Here is a 20,737-nt window from a genome sequence, read left to right as displayed (position 1 = left end):
TGGCTACACCTGTGTCTCCACACTTGGCTATCCTCCTTTGTCGCTGACTCCCTCACCCATTCTCTCTGGGCCTCTGCCATGCAATTCAGCAGCCAGCTGTGCTGTGATATACTGTGCTACCCTGGGGTCCCTGCCTGGTTGTAAAGTTCAGGAGTGTTCAGGGCCTATATTCACATCCACATCCTGATGCCCGTGCCCGACAGCACACACTGTAGATGCTTAATGTGAACTGGTTCTGCCCCAGATGATGTCTTCACTGAAGCACTTTTGTATTCCTTGCTGCTGCCTGGCTCCTACCACAGTCACTGGCAGGCAGGTGCTCAAATATTCAACAAAAGAATGAAAGGCCCGACTTTTCATCAGCTTGTCAGCCTGGAAACCCTGGACCTACCCTTAGCTCCAGCTTCTGCCTCCCTGAACATGCAGCATCACTGCCTCTCACTGGCTCTGCTCCTGAAATATTTTCTTGATCCACCCTTCCCCACCCCCTGCCACAGGGTGGGCCTGCACTGCAGTTGGTCTGTTTTAACCATGTTAGGATGCACTTTTTTTTTGTTTAAACATTTTAATATTGTTGAAATCAGAAAGCATCTTAGAATTGCTGTCAGCCTGGAGCTGAGTTCTTCCAGAAAGAAATTACATTTCCTTCTATGTCACCTGGGGACACTACCCAACTAAGGCTATGTCTCACTCTCTTCTCTGCCTGAGGTTTTGAGCTGCACTGGATCTGGCTGCAAATCTTCAGGAGCACTGGCTTGTGGTTCAAATTCTTTTTCTTTTTTTTAAAGACAGAGTTTCACTTTTGTTGCCCAGGCTGGAGTGCAATAGCATGATCACGGCTCACTGCAACCTCCTGCGGGTTCAAGCGATTCTCCTGCCTCAGCCTCCCAAGTGGCTGAGATTACAGGCACCCATCACCACGCCTGGCTAATTTTTGTATTGTTACTAGAGACAGGGTTTCTCCATGTTGGTCAGGCTGGTCTCAAACTCCCGACCTCAGGTGATCCACCCACCTCTGCCTCTCAAAGTGCTTCGATTACAGGTGTGAGCCACCATGCCTGGCTAAATTCTTTAGTGAGGCTTTTTTCTCCCCCACTATATATTTGCTGCTCCTTTCTGCATGGTGGGTTCATGTCTTGCTTGCTTGCTGTTATAGTCAATGTGCCCCAGCTTTATGTGGGGCCTCCTATTAGACACCTTATTTTGGAAATTTAATTTTTTTTAGTGGTACATACAATAAAAATATATCATACAACTGATGGTGTTTTTAAATGAAATGCAATGTGCTGTTAGACAGTGGTGAACCGTCTCCCCTTCTCCATTTTTACCAAGGTGCTACCACTCACTGGCCCCAGGCCATGGCTTCTTACACCTAACATATTTGCACCAATGTCTTAGCTGAAAATTGTGTCCTGCAGCGCTCTCCTTCCTTCCAGGTTCATGTCTATTTCCTCGGTGCAGACTTTTGTATTCTTTCTAGCTAGTGTCTGGATTGCTGCCTCTCAACTTCTACACGTCTGAAATTGTACATCTTTTGTCCTTATACTTGAATGATAACGTAGCAAAATGTGGAATTCTTGGTTGACAGTTTTTTTTCCCCCCTTCAGTGCTTTGAAGCTATTTCTTTCCTGTTTCCAAACATCTTTTCTTGCTGATGAGAAGTCTGCTGTCACTAGAAGAACCATTATTTCTTCACAAATGATCTGCCTCTCGTCTTGGGTGACTTTGAAGGTTTCTTTTGATTTTTCAGTTTCTGAGGCTTTACCACAACACTCCACGTTTTGGATTTATTTTCATGTATTTTGCTTGATATTTTCAGCTTAAGGGCTCATGCTTCATCCTAGAAAATTCTCAGCTATGATCTCCTTAAATACTGCTTCTCTACTTTCTATTTCTGCCTTTGGAACTCTGTTTAGAAGTGTGTTGGTGCTGGGCACAGTGGCTCCCGCCTGTAATCCTAGCATTTTGGGAGGCTGAGGCAGGAGGATCACTTGAGCCCAGCAGTTCGAGATCAGCCTGGGCAACACAGCAAGACCCCATCTCTATTTAAAAAATAATTTAAAAAAGAAGTGTGTTGGAGCCTCTCATTCTGTGTAGAGCAGCTATTTTTCCTCTCCTTTGCACCCTATCAGGCAGTTTCTGGTGAACCTTCCCCACACCCAAGCCCCCAGTCCAGACACCATCTTAGATAACTGAGTTGGAGCTTGGTCTCATGGTTATATTGGGGATGTGGTGGAGCCAAACATTGAGTCAGAGGGCAGTGTGGCCCTGGGCTTGGGTGAGGGCTCTCTTCTCCCTTCTGCTACCCTACCTAGAAAGACAGATTTTTATACAAGTTGTAGCCCTGCATGGTGGCTAGAGCTTTGGCTTCCTGTAAAGGCCGCGAGAGTCTCATGCAGCCCCTTGCTTTGAGGAGTGAGCCTGGCTCTGGCCCTCTTTATACATGAAGCGACACTGCATCTTACAGACTTGGAGCCCAGGCCTGGGGCGGCGGCCTCCTGGAGGTGCTGCTGCAGCCCTCCTGCCTCTGTCTACATGGACGCTTATCTTATATTTGAGTGTGGCTCTGTCTTACAGTTTTTAAAGAGACACTGCATCTATTACTGCTATGCCTGTGGGGAGTGGTGGGTGGAGATTTAAAGTGTGGGCTCTTGTTCTTTCTGGACTAGAAGACCCCGTTACTTTTTTTCTTTTCTTTTCTTTTCTTTTTTTTTTGAGATAGAGTCTTGCTCTGTTGCCCAGGCTGGAGTGCAATGGCATGATCTTGGCTTACTGCAACCTCCATTTCCCAGGTTCAAGTGATTCTCCTGCCTCAGCCTCTGACTAGCTGGGATTACAGGCATGTGCCACCACGCCTGACAAATTTTTGTATTTTTAGTAGAGACAGGGTTTCACCATGTTGGTCAGGCTGGTCTTGAACTCCTGACCTCGTGATCCGCCTGCCTCAGCCTCCCAAAGTGCTGGGATTACAGGCATGAACCACCGTGTCCAGGCCCTACTTTTATAACAATCAAGTCTAATCTGGACAGCCCCCTGCTTAAACTTCCAAGTGCCCTCGTGTCCATGTAGGGTCAGGTCCAGACCCCTTCGCACAGCCCACAGACCCAGCCTCATCTTGACTGCTGTTTCTCTCCTCCCACGTGCTGACCCAAGACTCCCTGCTCATGCAAGACCGCATCTCCTCACATGCAGTGCTCCTATTGCCCTCCATGTCCCACCCCCAAGGGCTCTCACAGCCTCATTGCCGTCCTCCCACACTCCCCTACGCTGAGGTTGTGGCTCCTGCTCCGTGGCCCAGTGATGCATCTGAGGGCAGCGGTGGGTTTTATTTTCCGCTGAAGCCCTGCAGCACTTGGCACTGACTGAGGGTACAAGGAGTGAACTGATTGGGAGTCGTGTGGATGGGAACACCGATCTGAGGTTGGATCCACCTGTCAAAAACTTGCCTAATCGCCTGGACAAGAGACGTTCAAACAAAACCGTGTGCACAGATGTTCACTGCAGCTCTATCCACAATCATCAAAGGTGGAAACAGCCCAAATGTCCAACAGCAAATGAGTGGTTAAACAAAATGGAATATTATTCAGCCATGAAAAAGAATATAAGTACTGACTTTGTACTACTATAATATAATATAAGTACTACTACAGTATGGATGAACTTTGAAAAAAATGTTAAATGAGAGAAGCCAGACAGAAAAGTCATATATTACATGATCCCCTTTATATGAAATGTCCAGAATAGGCAAATCCATAGATACAGAAAGTAGATTAGTGCTTGCCAGGGCCTGAGGCGGCACTGGGCAAGACTGCTTAATGGTTAGGGGGTTTGTTGGGAGAAAAGCTGAGTGTTGGGAGAAGCTGAGGCAGGGCTTGCATGTCTGACATAATGTGAAAGAGTCTTGGAACACGTCCGGGGTCCAGATTCTAAAACCCCCTGTGGCTGGAACACTGAGCTCTGTGCCAAAGGGCGGAAGGCTACCCCGACGCACCATAATCTGAGCCCAGGCATAAAACCCCTCGTGGCTTCGACAGAATCCAGGGCTCATGGCTCTAGAATGTGTCTAGACTTGCTGACTCCTTGTTCCTTGCTCTCCCAGGATCGATTGTATCTTGAGTTAAAAGAACCTGCTCTCCATTATCTCAAGTAGCAGAGTATGTTCCAGATGCTTCAAAGGAAATGCTAAATTGTCACAGCTGTAGATCATGCGCTTGCCTTTCGACCCCCGCATCCTCACCACCTGTTTCTTTGTTTGATCACCAATAAATAGCCTGGGCTTCCAGCGCTCAGGGCCTTCGCAGCCTCCATACACTAGCGACAGCCCTTGGACCCACTTTCTGCCTCAAACTGTCTTTTCTCATTCCTTTGACTCCGCTGGACTTCATCACCCCCACGACCTGGTGTTGGGTCCGATCACCCCAACAGGGTTTCTGTGTGAGGTGACATCAAAGCTCTGGACTAGGTAGTGGTGATGGCTGCACACACTGTAAAAATACTTAATGCTACTGAATTATACACTTTAAAATAGTTCCAGTGGCTGGGTGCGGTGGCTCATGTCTGTAATCCCAGCACTTTGGGAGGCCAAGGTGGGTGGATCACTTGAGGTTAGGACTTTGAGACCAGCCTGTCCAACATGGCAAAACCTCATCTCTACTAAAAATGCAAACGCTAGCCAGGCATGGTCGCATGCGCCTGTAATTCCAGCAACTTGGGAGGCTGAGGGACAAGAATCGTTTGAACTTGGGAGGCGGAGGTTGCAGTGAGCTGAGATGATGCCACTGCACTCCAGCCTGGGTGACAGAGTGAGACTCTTTCTCAAAAAAAAAAAGAAAAAGAAAAAGAAAAAAACATAGTTCCAATTTTTGTTAAGTCCTATGGTATGTGTATTTTATCACACACACGCGAAGTTCACCCAATGGCTCTAGACCATTTTGGGGGATCTGATGCAAATTGACTTGAATTATTCAGACATATTGGAGTTCCCAGGACATCTGAAAGGATCCCCATAGGCCTGCTCAGATTACCTGAGATGCTAAAATAGCTTTCTGATTAGTTATGGCATACTTTGTCTCATAAGCTGAACAGGCATCAGGCACGTGAGGCTGGAGACTCAGAGAGGAGGGTGAGGCCATGCTGGTGACAGGAGCCTAGTTCCACACTTACCTTCGGCGACTTCCAAAGGGCCTTGGGATTTGCGAAGCTCCTTTACAGTTTCCAAGAACTCTTTTCCCCCAGCCTTTTCCAAGGCTTTACCTGCAAAGGAGAGCAATGGGAAGCCACTGTGGTTGTTCTTTCAATCTAATTACACTGTTTGACATATTTGTAGTAGGCCAGGAAAAAAAAAAAAAGTACAGTTAGAAACTAGGAATTGAACTTCCCAATTGTTATCCTGGTTTGCCAGTGGTCAGGGGAGGCAGGGGTCTCGGGGCATCAGTGTAGCAGACTTAAGATTGGCAAGCTTTTATCAAGGATCTTTTAAGGGGTGATTTGGCCATAAAGCGGTCTCATGGCCTGAGTCCTGTAGATGATTTAAAAACAAAACAACAACAAAAAACTGAGATTCTAGTGTTGTGTCCTACAGGTTTAGTACCCATGTGGAGAGCTCTGAAGTCCCGGTCCCATCACAGTGCCATCAACATACTGTAAGTGCTTGAGTCAAAGGACAGACACAGGCCCAGGGCAGCCAGGCATGTTGTTCCCCCAACCCGGTGCTCAGTTTTCAATGGAGACACGTGGAGAGGCTAATCTCTAAGGACTTTCCTGCCAGGAGATGCCCTGAGCCTTTGATGTTAGGGGAATGCCCTACTCTTTGTTTTTTTTCCTACCTCAGCTCTTACTTCTACACAGGCCAAGTGGAACCCCATGGGAGATGACAGGCTGCCACCTCTGACCCCGCAGGAACTCCCTGTCTGGTGGCATGTACCCAGCCGCAGGAACCCCTGTTCAGGTGTGGGTACCCAGCCGCAGGAACCCCGTCTGTGTACCAGCCGCAGGAACCCCGTCTGTGTGTGTACCAGCCGCAGGAACCCCGTCTGTGTGTGTACCAGCCGCAGGAACCCCGTCTCACAGGTGTACCAGCCGCAGGAACCCCGTCTGTGTGTGTACCAGCCGCAGGAACCCCGTCTGTGTGTGTACCAGCCGCAGGAACCCCGTCTGGTGTGTACCAGCCGCAGGAACCCCGTCTGTGTGTGTACCAGCGCATCCAGCTCTCATGTCTCTGAGACAGCATGGGTGTTTTTTCCAGGCTGGGAGGATGACGGCTTTGGCAGCAGAGTATTTTTCAGGTGTTTTCATCTTCGAATGAACTTGGTGATCTGGATGTCTGGGGCAAAGTCTCAGCTCTCTCTTTATGAATCATCACTATTACTATCATTCAGTTCAGAGTCTTCCCCAGGCCTGGGTGGTGATGCTTCCCCACTCCACACTCGAGCCTCAAGTATATGTGGAGAGCCATAGTACATTGTGCAGATCGTTTAGGACAAGTGTCTATTCCAGTGGTCACTGTCCACTGGGGAGGGCGTGCAGAGGGGATTTCTTCATTAATGTGCTTGGGTTTCCATGATGCAACTGAGAAATGGTGATTGTGCATTATACCCAGCACCTCTGAGGCTCCTTTCTGGCCTCCCGATTCCTGGGCACTGTTGATCTATTGGGTCCAGAAGCCTGGAGAAGGCCGGGTAACCGAGGCTGGTAGCCAGTTCATGTTGAGAAGCAGAGGACTAGGTCTACACTGGTGCCCTCTGCATTCAGGTCAAGGGCCAAATGGGAATGTGCAGAAGGCAAGGGGAATCCACCCTCCTCACTGAAGACTTTTAAGAGAGAGGTATTTTTCTCTCTACAGAAGCATTCCCAAGAAGGAAAGGAGCAATGCTAGAATGAGAATACCACAGCTTTGCAACTCCTAACAAATGACGGAATCTAGAGAAGAGGCATCAGTGGCCCCAGCATCACACCAAGACAGACAACCAGGCATGACACGCCTCCAGGCACGCGCGCTCGCCACTCACCAAGGAGTCTTGGCAAAGTTTTCGAACCTATACCTCATGAAACCTCTAGATCCAACCACCAAGTTATAAAAAAGCAAAGAAACATGTTTCATGATGCCAGGAGGATGTAATCCACAAAATCCGGACTGCATGAAACCCCATAGGACAAATGGCCCAGCTTCCTCAACAAACGAATTGCAAAGAAATAAGAAAGAAAGAGATGAAGGAGGAACCTAAGGTATAAGAGACTTATCAACCAACTGCAGTGCGTGGACTGATTTGGATCCAAAATCAAATAAACAAATTTTCTTTCTTTCCTTTCTTCCTTTCTCTCCCTGTCCTTCTCTCCCTGCTTCCTTCTCTCCCTTCCCTTCCTTCCTTTCTCTCTCTCTCTGTCTCTCTCCCTCTCTCTCTTTCTCTTTTTCTTTCTCTCTCTTTCGAGACTGGGTCTCACTCTGTGTACTCTGTGGCTCAGACTGGAGTGCAGTGGCGTGATCACCGTTCACTGCAGCCTAGAACTCCTGGGCTTAAGTGATCCTCCCGCCTCAGCCTCCCACCTTAGCTGGCAGCACAGGCATGTGCCACCACGCCCGGCTAATTTTTGTATTTTTTTGTAGAGATGGGGTTTCGCCATGTGCCCAGGTTGGTCTAGAACTTCTGAGCTCAAGTGGTCCGCCCACCTCAGCCTCCCAAAGTGCTGGGATTACAGGTATGAGCCACCATACTCAGGCCCCCCTTTTTTATAAGAGATGGGGATCCCACTATATTGTCCAGGCTGGTCTCAAATTCCTGGGCTCAAGCAATCCTCCTGCCTCAGCTTCCCAAGTAGCTGGGACTACAGGAGTGTGCCGCTGTGCCTGGCTTAAACAAATGTTTAAGAAACTTGACATTTATGATGTAACTGGAATTGGAACACTGGTAATTTGTTGATACTGCTATCTTTTTAAAGGTACAATAATGGTATTGTGGCTGTGTTGTTAGTAAACAGCCCCTATCTGTTAGAAGTCATTGTGAAATATTCACAGATAAAATGACTTCGGCAAGTATGTGGAGGGGGTAAGAGTTGAAACAAAGGTGGCCATGGGTGGTGATTACTGCATCTGATTGAGTAAGGTTTCATTATAATTTTCTGTTATTTTTGTTTATGCTTGACTTTTCCCATAATAACATAATGTTTTGAAAAGATTAAGGCAGGGCCTTGTCTGTTGGGATGATTAGTTTGGGTGACGGTGGTGGAGAATGGAATCATAATGGGAGGGACTCCTCCTAACATAGCAGCAACAAAACAACTGTCAATTACTAAGTGCCTAGGAGCCCAGCACTGTGCCAGGCCCCATCAGCCCTATGGGACAGGTACTATTGCTATCCTCCCTTACAGAGGAGGAAACAGAGGTTCAGGGAGGTTTAGAAGCCTGCCAAAGGTCACACAGCAAGGAAGCAATTCAGAAAAGCTGGGACAGTCCAGGCAGGCTGACCTGGAACCTGCCCTCTTAACCACTTGGCTGCCTTTAGCCCATTTCTCCTCACAAGACCCTGAAGAGGTTGGCCTTAGAATCCACTGCTGGAATCTGAGCGTGGATTTTTGCTCTCAGACCAGTGCTCTTTATACTCTGCCACCATGCCAATTAAAAAAAAGAAGCATATTGTTTTTCTTACATAAAAATTTCATTACTATAGAAATGTGTAAAGTATGAACACTGCAATGTGTTAGTGAGAGGCAGGACACCTATTAAAAAAGCTCCAGATGAAGGCCACTAGAGGGCGTCCTTCCATGGAGCGTGGAAGGAGACTTGTTTCTCTGTAATGCTGACTTTTCCCAGAGCTGTCCTGTCTCCTTTTCAGCACAGCAAGTTGCCTCTGATGCCAGGAGGAAGCCCTGAGTGAGTCCAGCTGCCAGGGGCCCCAGGTGCTACCACCCAGGGCTGAACTACTAGCATCTACCTCAAATTGCCTCCCTCACAGGCAAGCCCTGTACCCTAGGGACAAAGCCCCTTCTTTGCTTACTTTACCCTTTCCATGGAGAATTTAAGGCAGTTCTGCTTGGTAAAAATGGATGGGACGGGGACTGTTAGCATGCTGTTACTTCCAGCACCCGTAACAGCTTACCCTCCCAAGCTCCTCCACCCTGGCTAGTAATAGCTCCCTCTGCCACTCGTGGGACAGGTGGCAAACCACAGGCAAAATAACTCAGTGCTCATAGCTTAATGGACAACCTAATTTTTTCTAGATGTCCATTTCCCTTTTATCAATAGCACTCTCAATATTTAAGCTTACGATATATGTAAACATGTACAACAATATTTACAGTAGCACTATTCACTATAGCCCAAACTGGAAACGACCCCAAATGTCATCAGTGGTGGGATAGATCAATAAACTGTCATATATTTATAGAGTGTAATACTATGAGCAAGGAAAATGAATGAATACAATCATAACAACATGGATAGATTTCACAATACTAAGTTGAGCAAAAGAGGACAAGATTTTTTTACAAAATTCAAGACAGATGAAACCCATCTCTGCTTTGAGAAGAAAGGTTACCCTCGGAGGACATACTGACTGGGAGTGGGACCGAGGGAGACTTCTTGGGTGCTGGTAAGGGTCTGCTTCAGGATCTTGGTGCTAGTTGCACAGTGGGGTTCACTTTGAGAAAAATTCATCAAGCTCTACGCTAACGATTTGCTTTTACACAATACCCCAATAAAAATTTCAAAAATATATGCAGAATTAAAAGTTAGCTTCTCTCTAGTGAAGCTGTTCAACTACACATAAAGACAGAGTTTGACATGGGACCCCAGCAATGGGATAGCCAGTTGGCAATGACCAGCTTCACAAGAACTTGCCTGAACAGTGGCCTATTCTACGGCACTTCTACTGAAGTCTCAGGACCTTACCTATATCTTCTTTGAGGTCAATTTCGGCTGTGGTTGGGTGGACAATGCCCTCCACTCTCATGGAGCCAATATGGCTGATGTCACTCTGGGTTAAGGACAGCTGCATTAGGAAGAAAAGGTGGAGAATGTGGAAAAGATAAAATCCTGTTGAAAAGTCCTCATATTTTACTTGCATTCATGAATTCTCTTTAATTATTCATACCCAATGTCAACATAGGGGCTGCATAGAGAGTGACAACCTCCAGTTTCCCAGGTGTCTGGTTTGCAATAAGCCCCTTGAGCTCGGCAGATTTGCTCTTCACTCTAGGGCTTGCAGCATGCAACGAATCCATTTCCTCTTCCCTGGAACAGGAACAGGACCTCCCCTCTCCTTTCTTTCTTTCTCTTACAGCTCATGCCTTTGGTTCCCAACCCTGGCGGCCCTGGTTTTCACTGATGCATCCTCTGAGCAGCTCCTGCAAGGAAGCCCAGGGCTTGCTCTCTCTTTTCCCCTCAGCATCCTGCATTCTCCCTAAAGGAGCACAAAATTAGTGGGGCAGGGCTCTGAAGTCAGTAACCTTGCTGGAGAGAAGTAATGGGCTCTGGGATCCTGACCTGGGGGTGTCTGGCTCCCTTGCCCTTTGGAGACCACAGTCTTGGGGCTACCGTTGGGAAATGCTACCCTATGTGTTCACAGTAGAGTGGAATGGAGGGCATTCTCTATTGGCCCACGTGAGCGAGACCTTTATATTCCCTTAGCTACATGAGAGAAAGCTAATCGTCATGTAACAGTGAACAGGCCAGAGAGGGGACGTAAATTCCACCTCTTTGTTTCCCTGCTTTAATCAGTGATGAATTAGCAACCAGCCACACCGATGCTCTTCTTAGAACATGCTCTTCCCAATTCTTTGAATGGAGGCTTACTGTGTTGTCAGGATGGAAACATTCAGCTACCCGAGATATGATTAACTGACTCTTACCTTGGGTGTCTTATTTCAGCCCCAGTTGACTTGGTAGATAAATTGTCTGCTCAGTAAACTTTACACTTGTAGGAATGAATTATTTGCATGTCTGGCTGGGCTGCTGTTGTGTTGCTGAAGACTGTTCAAATGTATAGCCCTGTTTGTTTTCTTTCTAAAGCCTAGGAAGGCAGGCAGACTGAATTATTGGCAAATAATTCATTTCTAATACCAAGGATATTCGGGAAACATATATTTCTATTTTCTTTCTTTGATAAATTACATTGAACCATGTAAGATGGGCCTCTCAGAAGCTGTTTTAGAAAGTTAGCTATGGATTTTTTTTTTGGCAGATGTAGAAATAACTGGGGTGTGCGGAATTCCCAGCAAAACCAGTAATGCCATCCTATCTACTGACCAGAAAGAGCCTCCATGCTTACCCGTCTGACCAATGTTAGCAATAACAATTCTCAGCAAAAAAGAACAATTCTCACTCTCACAATGCCGACAGTGCCACAGCTCTTTAGTTTAAAAATGAATAATTCAAGACTGCAGTGAAAATCATTATTGGGGAGCAAGGGAGGCGTTGTTTGTAAACAGTAGGTTATAAAAATACAGTAGTGTTTTAATATAGCACAATGCAATTCTCTTTGTTACCTTCTGTCCCAGAACAAGGCTCTTAGAAGACAGAATGGTGAATCCATCCCCTGGCCCGTCTTCAGAGGTGGAATTTGAAGTTCCTTCTTTGTCGCTGTCCTTTGGTTTGGACTGTTGGTAAAAATCAGAAGGCCAGATGAGAACCAATCCAGAAAAAGCCTGAGGTGCCTTTATTAAGCTCTTCTCATCGCTGCCACCAAGTTGAATATGAAAAGAAGCAGTTAGGTGATGTGTTCTGCTGTTTCTTGAAGGAGGGAAGCAAAAGTCAGCAATATAAGAAAAGGGTACCCCAAAATAGGAAAACAGGAAGTGTGTTGAAGGGCTCACTCGTACCTACAGTCCTCACCTACCCCTGTGCACCACCAGTGCATTGTCCTTGCTCATTTCAATGCCTGCAGCTCACGACAACAAGCACTGGAGCCGGGTGGGGCCGTTGATAGCCCATTGCTTAGCCTTCTTTCTCCCCAGGATTTATCGGGGCACAGAGGCAGTGTGGAATGAAACGCCCACAACTTCTATAGCAGGGCTGTCCAATAGAACTTTCTGTGATCATGGAAATATTCTGTTTTGATCCTCAATGATGTTGCTGAGTGCTTGAAATGTGGCTCGTACAATCAAGGAGCTGAATTTTAAATTTGATTTAGTTTTCATTCAAATCTAAATAGCCTTGGCTGGGTGCTTTAGCTCACACTTACAATTCCAATGCTTTCGGAGGCTGAGGCAGGAGGGTCACTTGAGCCCAGGAGTTTGAGGCTACAGTGAGCTATGATCTCGCCACTGCATTCCTGCGCTCCAGCCTGGGTGACAGAGTGAGACCCTTGTCTCTTAAAAAAAAAAAAAAAAAAAGCTACGTGTGACCAGTGGTCACTGTACTGGGCAACATAGGAAAACATTATTCTATCAGTGGCATCTCTGAGCTAAGCTACCTAGCATTATCAAGCTATCCCAAACACCTGAAATTCCACTGGTGGAACTCAAGGAACGCCTGCAGGAGACTAGAGGCTGTCTGGAAGGCAATACAGAGCTCTGCAGAGACCTACAACGCAGCTTCCCGGCTACCGTCTCTCACTTCAGATTTTGCTGGGGGTAGTAAAAGGGATCTGAAAACCATCCCTGCTTAGGGTTTGGAAACCTAGAGAAGACCCTGTTTGATGATTTCAGCTCTAACCTCAAAGGCCCTTTCCTCTTTTACCTGTACGTTCTTGTCATTTTCTTCCGGCACCAAGCTGCAAGAGTCCTTGGTCCTTCAGAGGTGCCTGCTACGCCGTCATTGTTCCATCTTTAAACTTGTGGTGTCTTAGTGTCTGTTTGGGTTGCTCTAACAAAATGCCATAGACTGGCTGGCTCACGAACATCAGAAACCTCTCTTTTTTTTTTTGTTTCCGAGACAGGGTCTTGCACTGTCACAAAGGCTCGTGTGCAGTGGCACCATCATGGCTCACTGCAGCCTCTAACTCCTGGGCTCAAGCCATCCTCCTGCCTTGGCCTCCCAAAGTGTTGGGATTACAGGCATGAGCCACTGTGACTGGCCCAGAAACTTGTTTCTCATAGTTCTGGAGGCAGGAAGTCCTTGGAGCAGGCAGATTCCGTGTCTGGCAAGGGCTCGCTTCCTGGTAGATGACGCTTTCTAGCTGTGTCCTCACATGGCAGAAGGGTCCCTCTGCCTCCCTCAGGCCTCTTTTATAAGAGGACTGTTCCCATTCATGAGGACTCCGCCCTCATGATCTAGTTACCTCTCAAAGGCCTCACCGCTTAATCCTATGCCCCTGGGGTTAGGTTTCAACATATGAATTGTGGGGGAACACAGACATTCAGACCATTGCAGTGGGAGTGCCTGGCTCAGGACATGCAGCCTCAGCTCACCTTTTTGGACGTCCGTGGTTTGGCAGCCTTGGATTTCTTCCCCCCCTTCTTGCCTGACGTGGCCTTTCTGCCTCTTTTCTCTGGGGGCGGGGAGAGGATCGTTTCCGACTTGCCTTTGGTCCCTCGCTTTTTGGCCAGCAGTTCGGGGTGAATTCTGGGCAGGACGCCTCCACTGGCGATGGTCACTCCTTTTAGCAGCTGAAGAGAGAAACGCATGCACTCATGTAGCAAACAGTCAGCTAGTTCTCAATTTCATACAGTTCTTTTTTTTTTTTTTTGAGATAGAATCTTACTCTATAACCCAGGCTAGAGTTCAGTGGCGAGATCTTGGCTCACTGCAGACTCCGCCTCCAGGTTCAAGCAATTCTCCTGCCTCAGCCTCCTGAGCAGCCGGGATTGGAGGCACCTGCCACCACCCCCAGCTAATTTTTGTGTTTTTAGTAGAGACAGGGGTTCACCATGTTGGCCAGGCTGGTCTTGAACTCCTAACCTCAGGTGATCCACCTGCCTCAGCCTCCCAAGGTGCTGGGATTACAGGCGTAGGCCACTGCGCCTGGCCTGGATTTAATACAGTTCTAACTGTTAAATGTGGCCTCCGCTCTCCTAAAGAAACTGCATAATACACCACTTAATTGGCTTTTCCCACTTTCAGTTGTAGAGCATTTCTCTGTAGGTTAAACAAGGCATCCTGTGATGTTGTACAGAAAGCAAAACAAAGCAAAGCAAAATAGAAGGGATATAGAAGTTGAAACCAGGGATGTTGCCCAGGGCTCTGGAATTCCAGACACAACAGAGGATAAAGAGCTTCCCATGTGGGGAGCGCAGCTTGAGAAAATGAGGTTCAAAGGTCATTGCAAAGACTAGACTCAGTTAATGACGAACCAGTCGTCTCCACACGCTTGCACATACATTCCATCAGTAAAGTACGTCTGGCCATGCTCCTCCCAATCAATATAAGTTAATTTATCAGTAAAGAACAGACATGTACTACTCCACTAATATATTCTGCAGATTCGAAACCAACACTACCCCAAACGTGGTCTGCGACCATGGCTCACCCATGAACTGGCAGTTACCCATCAGTGACAAGAGAAGTATAGTAAGCATCTAGAAACTTTCATAGCAAACTGACAGTTATTGTGTATCTGTTGAATCTGATAACAAAAAATTATGGCTTGTAGTTTGCTTTTTAATTTTTCTAATAATTTTTATTGCATTTTTGGAAATTATCAGTCCATGACGGATTGGCCATAAAAAAGGCTTCTTCACTATATTTTGAGAAGAATGAGATTAGAAAATAAAGATAAATGAAAAGAAACAAATAAAAATTCTTATACTATTTACTACCACCTTACATCTACTGTGGGTGAAGAGGGGCTATTCACTTGACTTTGGGGTCAGTTTCAGAATATAAAGGGTCAGTTCTAAAATATAAAGTCTTCTGCCTTCATCAGAAAAAATTGTCAGCTAAGTTTGGGTGAAGAAAGTGAAGAGAATTACATTTGTGCCACACCTTCCTCAGCAACACAGAACTTGTCTTTAAAGAGGAAAGAAAGGTCTGATAAGACCTAGAATATACAATGAGATCTATGCCAGAAGCAATTTTATTTTGAATCTGAATGATAGAGCTAGCAGAATTTGTTCTTTTATATGGCCTGAGTTTTTTTTGTATAAAGGTAATTGGGAACTGCAGCGGGAGTGACTCATGGCCACCACCCAGGCCCACACATTAGCATGTTTGGCAAACCCATTCTGCGGCTTCCCTCAATGCTTCAGACATACCTGGTTGAGCTCCTCGTCATTGGCAACTGCCAGCAAGATGTGTCTGGGGGCTATCCGGGCCTTCTTGTTGTCCCTCGCGGCATTCCCAGCCAATTCTAGAATTTCCGCTGAAATTACAAGGAGGTATTAACAGGCAATCACAGAATGGGGTCCAAGCTAAAGCTTTTCTTTAGAAATGGCCTTCAAGTTTGATCACATTTATTCATTTGTGATTTCTATGTCTTGGCCTGGAAAGAAATCCAGGAAGCATAAGAGAACTCAGGTTAGTCCCAGCTACTCAGGAGGCCAAGGCAGGAGGATCGCTTGAGCCCAGCCAGGAGTTCAAGGCTGCAGAGGGCTATGATTGTGCCACTGCACCTCCGCCTGGGCACACAGTGAGACCCTGTCTCTAAAAAAAAAAAATTTTAATTAAAACATTTTAAAAAAGAAAAAATAAGGTCACAGAGAAGTAAGCTATTTTAGCAAGATGTCATCCGATCCTGTGGCAAAGCCTCGTGGTTATCCCTCAGCATCAGTTCTCCCTTTTCGTCGTCTTCCTTGGTACAGGACTTCTGATTTTTTTTGCCAAGCCCATAACTGCAGGAAGACTATATTCCCCTTGATAAGTGTGGTTCTGTGGCCAATATTTGGCCAAAGAAGGCAAGCTGTTGTGTTGTCTGGTCCTTCCGGGAAGTGTCCATCAAGGAAGGGGCTGTGCCCTTCTCTCCTTTCTAATGGTGGGCTGAGGACACAATGGCTGGAATGTGAGCAGCCATCTTTGACCAAGAAGAGGAAGTTGTGCATGCTAGAGCAAGAGCATAGAAGGAAATTGAGTCTCTACCAATCTAGACTCTCTGTTCTAGACTTCCTTTGTATGAGAGTGAAATAAACTCTCTTGTTGAAGCCACTGTCTACAGAAGTGAATCCTGACCAATACAGAATCCTACTATACAACATAAATTCCTCTCAGTCTGTGGGGAGCAGGGCCATCTCTGATAGAGAGAATAGTGATGTAGGTAAAGTCTGTTCTGGGTACCCACTTGGACTTCTCTTAGACTCTCCTTTTTTTTTTTTTTTCTTTTTTGTTGAGTTGTTCTATCGCCCAGGCTGGAGTGCAGTGGCGTGATCTTGGCTCATTGCAACCTCCACCTCCTGGGTTCAAGCGATTCTCCTGAATCAGCCTCCTGAGTAGCTGGGATTATAGGCGCGCACCACCACGCCTGGCTAATTTTTGTATTTTTAGTAGAGACGGGGTTTCACCACGTTGGTCAGGCTGAGCTTGAACTCCTGACCTCAGGTGATCCACCCGCCTTGGCCTCCCAAAGTGCTGGGATTACAGGCGTGAGCCACTGCGCCTGGTTGACTCTCCTTTTCCTCTTTGCTCAATGCCCTAGGTCTTTCCTGTCCTAAAAGAAAAGTGGACTGAAGGACTGACTTATACTGTGGGATGAGGAAATGGTTAACCCGAAAAGTGAATTCCTAAAGGGAATGCCACGAGACCTGTGTAGGAAAGCATGTTGAGCCCAGGGGGTCTTCCACATACTCCCCAAAACTTTAGCATGGCTGACTTTAACAAACATGCCACTTGGCAAATGTGAAAAAATTGATAAGAAGAAATTTTCCTAAAGCTATTTCACATACTATTAAAACTTTGGGGTAAAAAAAGAAATCTGTAGAATTGGTTTCTACTATCTATATGCTTTCCCCCTTCCTCTTCTGTTTTGTTTTGTTACTTTTCTTTCTTCTTCAATTTTAGAAGGATGTTCCGCTAAATCAAATTTGCCTTCAAAAGTATGAATGAGGCTTTAAAGAAAAATTCCTTCCCTATGCCGTATTAACCTAGAGGCACATGTGCAAATGTGTTAGTCTCACTGATGATGAGGGGGGAAAGTGTACGTGTGTGCGTGTGCGTGAATGTATTGTGTCTGTGTGAGTGTGCAGGCAGGCATACGTGTGCGTGTGCGTGAATGTATTGTGTGTGTGTGAGTGTGCAGGCAGGCATATGTATAAGTGTGCGTGAATGTATTGTGTGTGTGTGAGTGTGCAGGCAGACATGTGTGTGAGTGTGCGTGAATGTATTGTGTGTGTGTGAGTGTGCAGGCAGGCATATGTGTGAGTAGTGCTGTGAACCGACGGATTATATTGGAAAAATGAAATTAATGCTGTATTAGATAATCAGGCTTGCTGCTTTCAGGCTGTTTCCCAATCCTTGCTTTCTCTTCAAAAGAATGCCCATTAAAAGGAAATGAAGTTGCCAGGCATGGTGGCTGATGCCTGCAATCCCCGCAATTTCGGAGGCAGAGGCGGGTGGATCCCTTGAGGTCAGGAGTTCGAGACCAGACTGGCCAACATGGTGAAACCCTGTCTCTACTAAAAATACAAAAATTAGCCAGGCGTGGTGGTATGTGCCTATGATCCCAGCTACTTGGGAGGCTGAGGCAGGAGAATCACTTGAACCTGGAAGGTGGAGCCTGCAGTGAGCCGAGACTGGGCTACCACACGGCAGCCTGGGTGACATAGTGAGATTCTGTTTAAAAAAAAAAAAAAGAAAGAAAGAAAGAAAAGAAAATGGAATTATAAAGCTTTCAAATAGACTTTATTTTTTGAGACAGGATCTCCCCTCTGTCACCCAGGCTGGAGTGCAGCAATGTGATCATGGCTCACTGCAGCCTTAACCTCCCAGACTCAAGTGATCCTCCCCCATCAGCCTCCTTAGTGCTGGGACCACAGGCTTGTGCCACCGTGCCAGGCTAATTTTTAATTTTTTTTTGTAGACGCAGGGTTTTACTTTGTTGTCCAGGCTGGTCTCAAACTCTTGGGCTCAAGTGGTCCTTCCACTTCAGCTTCACAAAGTGTTGGGATTTCCAGGCGTGCGCCGCTGTTCCCGGCAGGCTGGCCTTCTGGCTCTAGGTTAAAATGTGCAGCTCCCCATTGTGTACAGTGAAGGGAAGTGCTCATCTCAAGGGACTCTCATTTCTGGGGTACACATGGGAGGAAGAAGCACTCCACTCATCCGTTTTTCTAGATGGGTTTGGGGGTTAATGAGCCTCCCAATTTTAAGCTTCTGAGCAACTGAATTGAATTTAGCATCCTGGATCGTTACTTTCCTGCCTCCTGTTACCTGCATTTAGAGGGAGAAATTAAGCACCCTCCCCAAGTTCATCAAATTAACTGTCAGCATAAGAGGCAGGGCTTATGGGAAGCACTACGTTATTTGGAGTCTTCAGGAAGCCCTGAAGGTCAGGTTATTTTCAGCTTGACAGACAGATGCACAGACATTCACAGACAAAAAAATCTGCAGGAATAAAATGCAGCATAGGATGAGACTGAAGGCAGAGACTCAGCATGCAGCACAATTCAGGGAATGCAGACGATGCTTGGGGACCATGCAACGGAGCTCTTAAACAAACCCTTTTGAAATAATTTATAAGAAAGAAAACCTTGATTATGCATTCTAGTGCAAAAGCAGTGGTAGGACTTTTTTTTTTTTAACTTAGAAAAAGATAACACATCACAGAAAATCTACATCAAATAGTTCTTATCTCTTTCAGATGTTTAGTCCGGACATCCTTGACACATGGACTTCACCATTTAAAAACATCCGGACATCCTTAACACATGGACTTCACCATTTAAATGTTTGTAATAACATTAATCATTAGCCGGGCACAGGGCTCATGCCTATAACCCCAGCACTTTGGGAGGCTGGGGTGGGAGGATCACTTGAGCTCAGGAGTTCAAGGCTGCAGTGAGCTGTGATAGTGCCACTGCACTCCAGCCTGAGTGACAGAGGAGACCCTGCCTAAAAAAAAAAAAAAAAAATTCAAAGCAAGTGAAACAAGAAAAACATTAATCATCATTCATAGTTTCAAATGTTATTATGGCAAATATAGTCCCATGAACTATAAAAGTTTGCTACATTCTTAAGTGACTTTATTGATCTTAGGGATTTTATTAATCCTGCCAAATCCTTATATTGGCAATCAATAGGAAAACTGGATTTATACAGCACTAATTTACTCTACTACAAATGTTGTGGGAAGATCATAATTCTGTTAAGTGGTGGGGACTTCTATGGCAAACCCCTCACTTCTCAGAAGTCACACTTCTAGCAATAGTAACCATCTGGAATACAGCTGAGTCTCTAGTAGTAAAAATAATTTTTTTAGCCAAAATGGATACTGTAAAGCTCATACACATTATTTTGGAAGAGTCTGTGTCCTTTCATTTTGTATACAATTTAAACCAACAGTGGATATTCCAGCCCACAGAAGATGGGAAATAGCACATTAATTATAGGGTTGGGACAGGTGAGGTGGAGTGACCAAGACTCTGTCTCCTTACCAGGCCCTTTGTTCCTTGTCCACTTGCCCACTGATTGGCGGTGTCCCTGGGGTTCTGTCTGTGCCTTCTGCTGTGCTAGGGCCATGCAATCTTCTGGGAAAAATCCCTTCGGACTCAGGGCTCCAGCTTCTACCCACCTGCCTGTACTACTGAATCTGCACCTCCAGCCCTGCCATGATAATCACCCAGATGGCCTCACCCGGGGGCTTCACAGGTAAAGCAAACATCACATCCCCAAATCAAAATCATTTCCCCAAACCTGCATTTCTCATCACCCTTAGAACTGGCAGCTCCATCCACACATGGCTCCTACCAGAGACCTGGGAGCCATTCCCTATTCTTCCCTCTCCCACTCCCCATCTCCTTCCAGTCACCACATGGGGTCATCCAGCCTCATCAATCTCACACACTTTTGGCCTTCTTGTTGCCATTGCCTGAGTTAAAGCTCCCTTCTCTTCTAACCCAGATAATTGTATTGGGTGTCTAGATGGTTTCCCCATCCATAGTTTTGTTGTTCTCCAGATCCATGCCAGCATGGCCACTGGTGACCCGAGAGGTACCCTTGTGCAAATTACAAAAAGATGCTCCTAGCTGGGTGTGGTCCCAGGACTTTGGGAGGCAGAGGCGGGCAGATCGCTTGAGCTCAGGAGTTCAAGACCAGCCTGGGCAACAAGGCGAAACCCCGTCTTTACAAAAAATACAAAACTTAGGCGGGCTTGGTGGTATGCACCTGTAGTCCCAGCTACTTAGGGGGCTGAGGCGGGAGGATTGCTTGAACTCAGGAGGTCTAGGCTGTAGTGAGCTGTGATCATGCCACTGCACTCCAGCCTGGGCAACAAAGACCTACCCTGCCTCTAAAAAAAGAAAAGACATTCCTGCCTCAAGACACTTTTTATATTTAGAGACAGGGTCTTGCTCTGTTGCCCCGGCTGGAGTGCAGTGGTGCTATCAAGGCTCACTGCAGCTTTAACCTTCTGGGCTCAAGTGATTCTCTTGCCGGAGCCTCTCGAGTAGCTGGGATTACAGAGGTGAGCCACCATGCCCAGCAAGATGCTTTACTTTCTGGATTTTGTTAGAACAAAACTCTTTACTACCATCTGCTGGAAATTCTCATAATAAATACAAAAATCTTTGTAGTCTAGGATTTGAATGATATTGCCTTAAATGTGTGCTCTTGTGCCATGTACAACTTGCATGACCACATGTGCTGGTGGTCAAAGTAATCTTTTACAAACACAAACGTAATAAATGAGAATCATTAGGCAAGAAAATTTTTGATGTTAAGTGGTGA

The 20,737-nt window shown here is 46.2% G+C and overlaps 1 protein-coding gene across 1 annotated transcript in view; it reads right to left on the bottom strand.

The window, feature by feature from the left end:
- The window catches only part of LOC101019886 (core histone macro-H2A.2), a 58,713-nt gene that overhangs the window by 6,753 nt on the left and 31,223 nt on the right, over nt 1-20,737 (bottom strand). Inside the window, exons 3-7 of the mRNA XM_003903832.4 lie at nt 15,124-15,230; nt 13,342-13,539; nt 11,479-11,589; nt 9,884-9,983; nt 5,164-5,253 (exon numbers count right to left, since the gene is read on the bottom strand). Of these exons, the coding sequence (XP_003903881.1) occupies nt 5,164-5,253; nt 9,884-9,983; nt 11,479-11,589; nt 13,342-13,539; nt 15,124-15,230 (606 nt within the window). The remainder of the gene's footprint in view (nt 1-5,163; nt 5,254-9,883; nt 9,984-11,478; nt 11,590-13,341; nt 13,540-15,123; nt 15,231-20,737) is intronic.

This window comes from Papio anubis, chromosome 11 (genome assembly GCF_008728515.1).
Source record: "Papio anubis isolate 15944 chromosome 11, Panubis1.0, whole genome shotgun sequence".
NCBI classification, from domain to species: Eukaryota; Metazoa; Chordata; class Mammalia; order Primates; family Cercopithecidae; genus Papio; species Papio anubis.
This window is presented reverse-complemented; position numbering and strand designations above follow the sequence as displayed.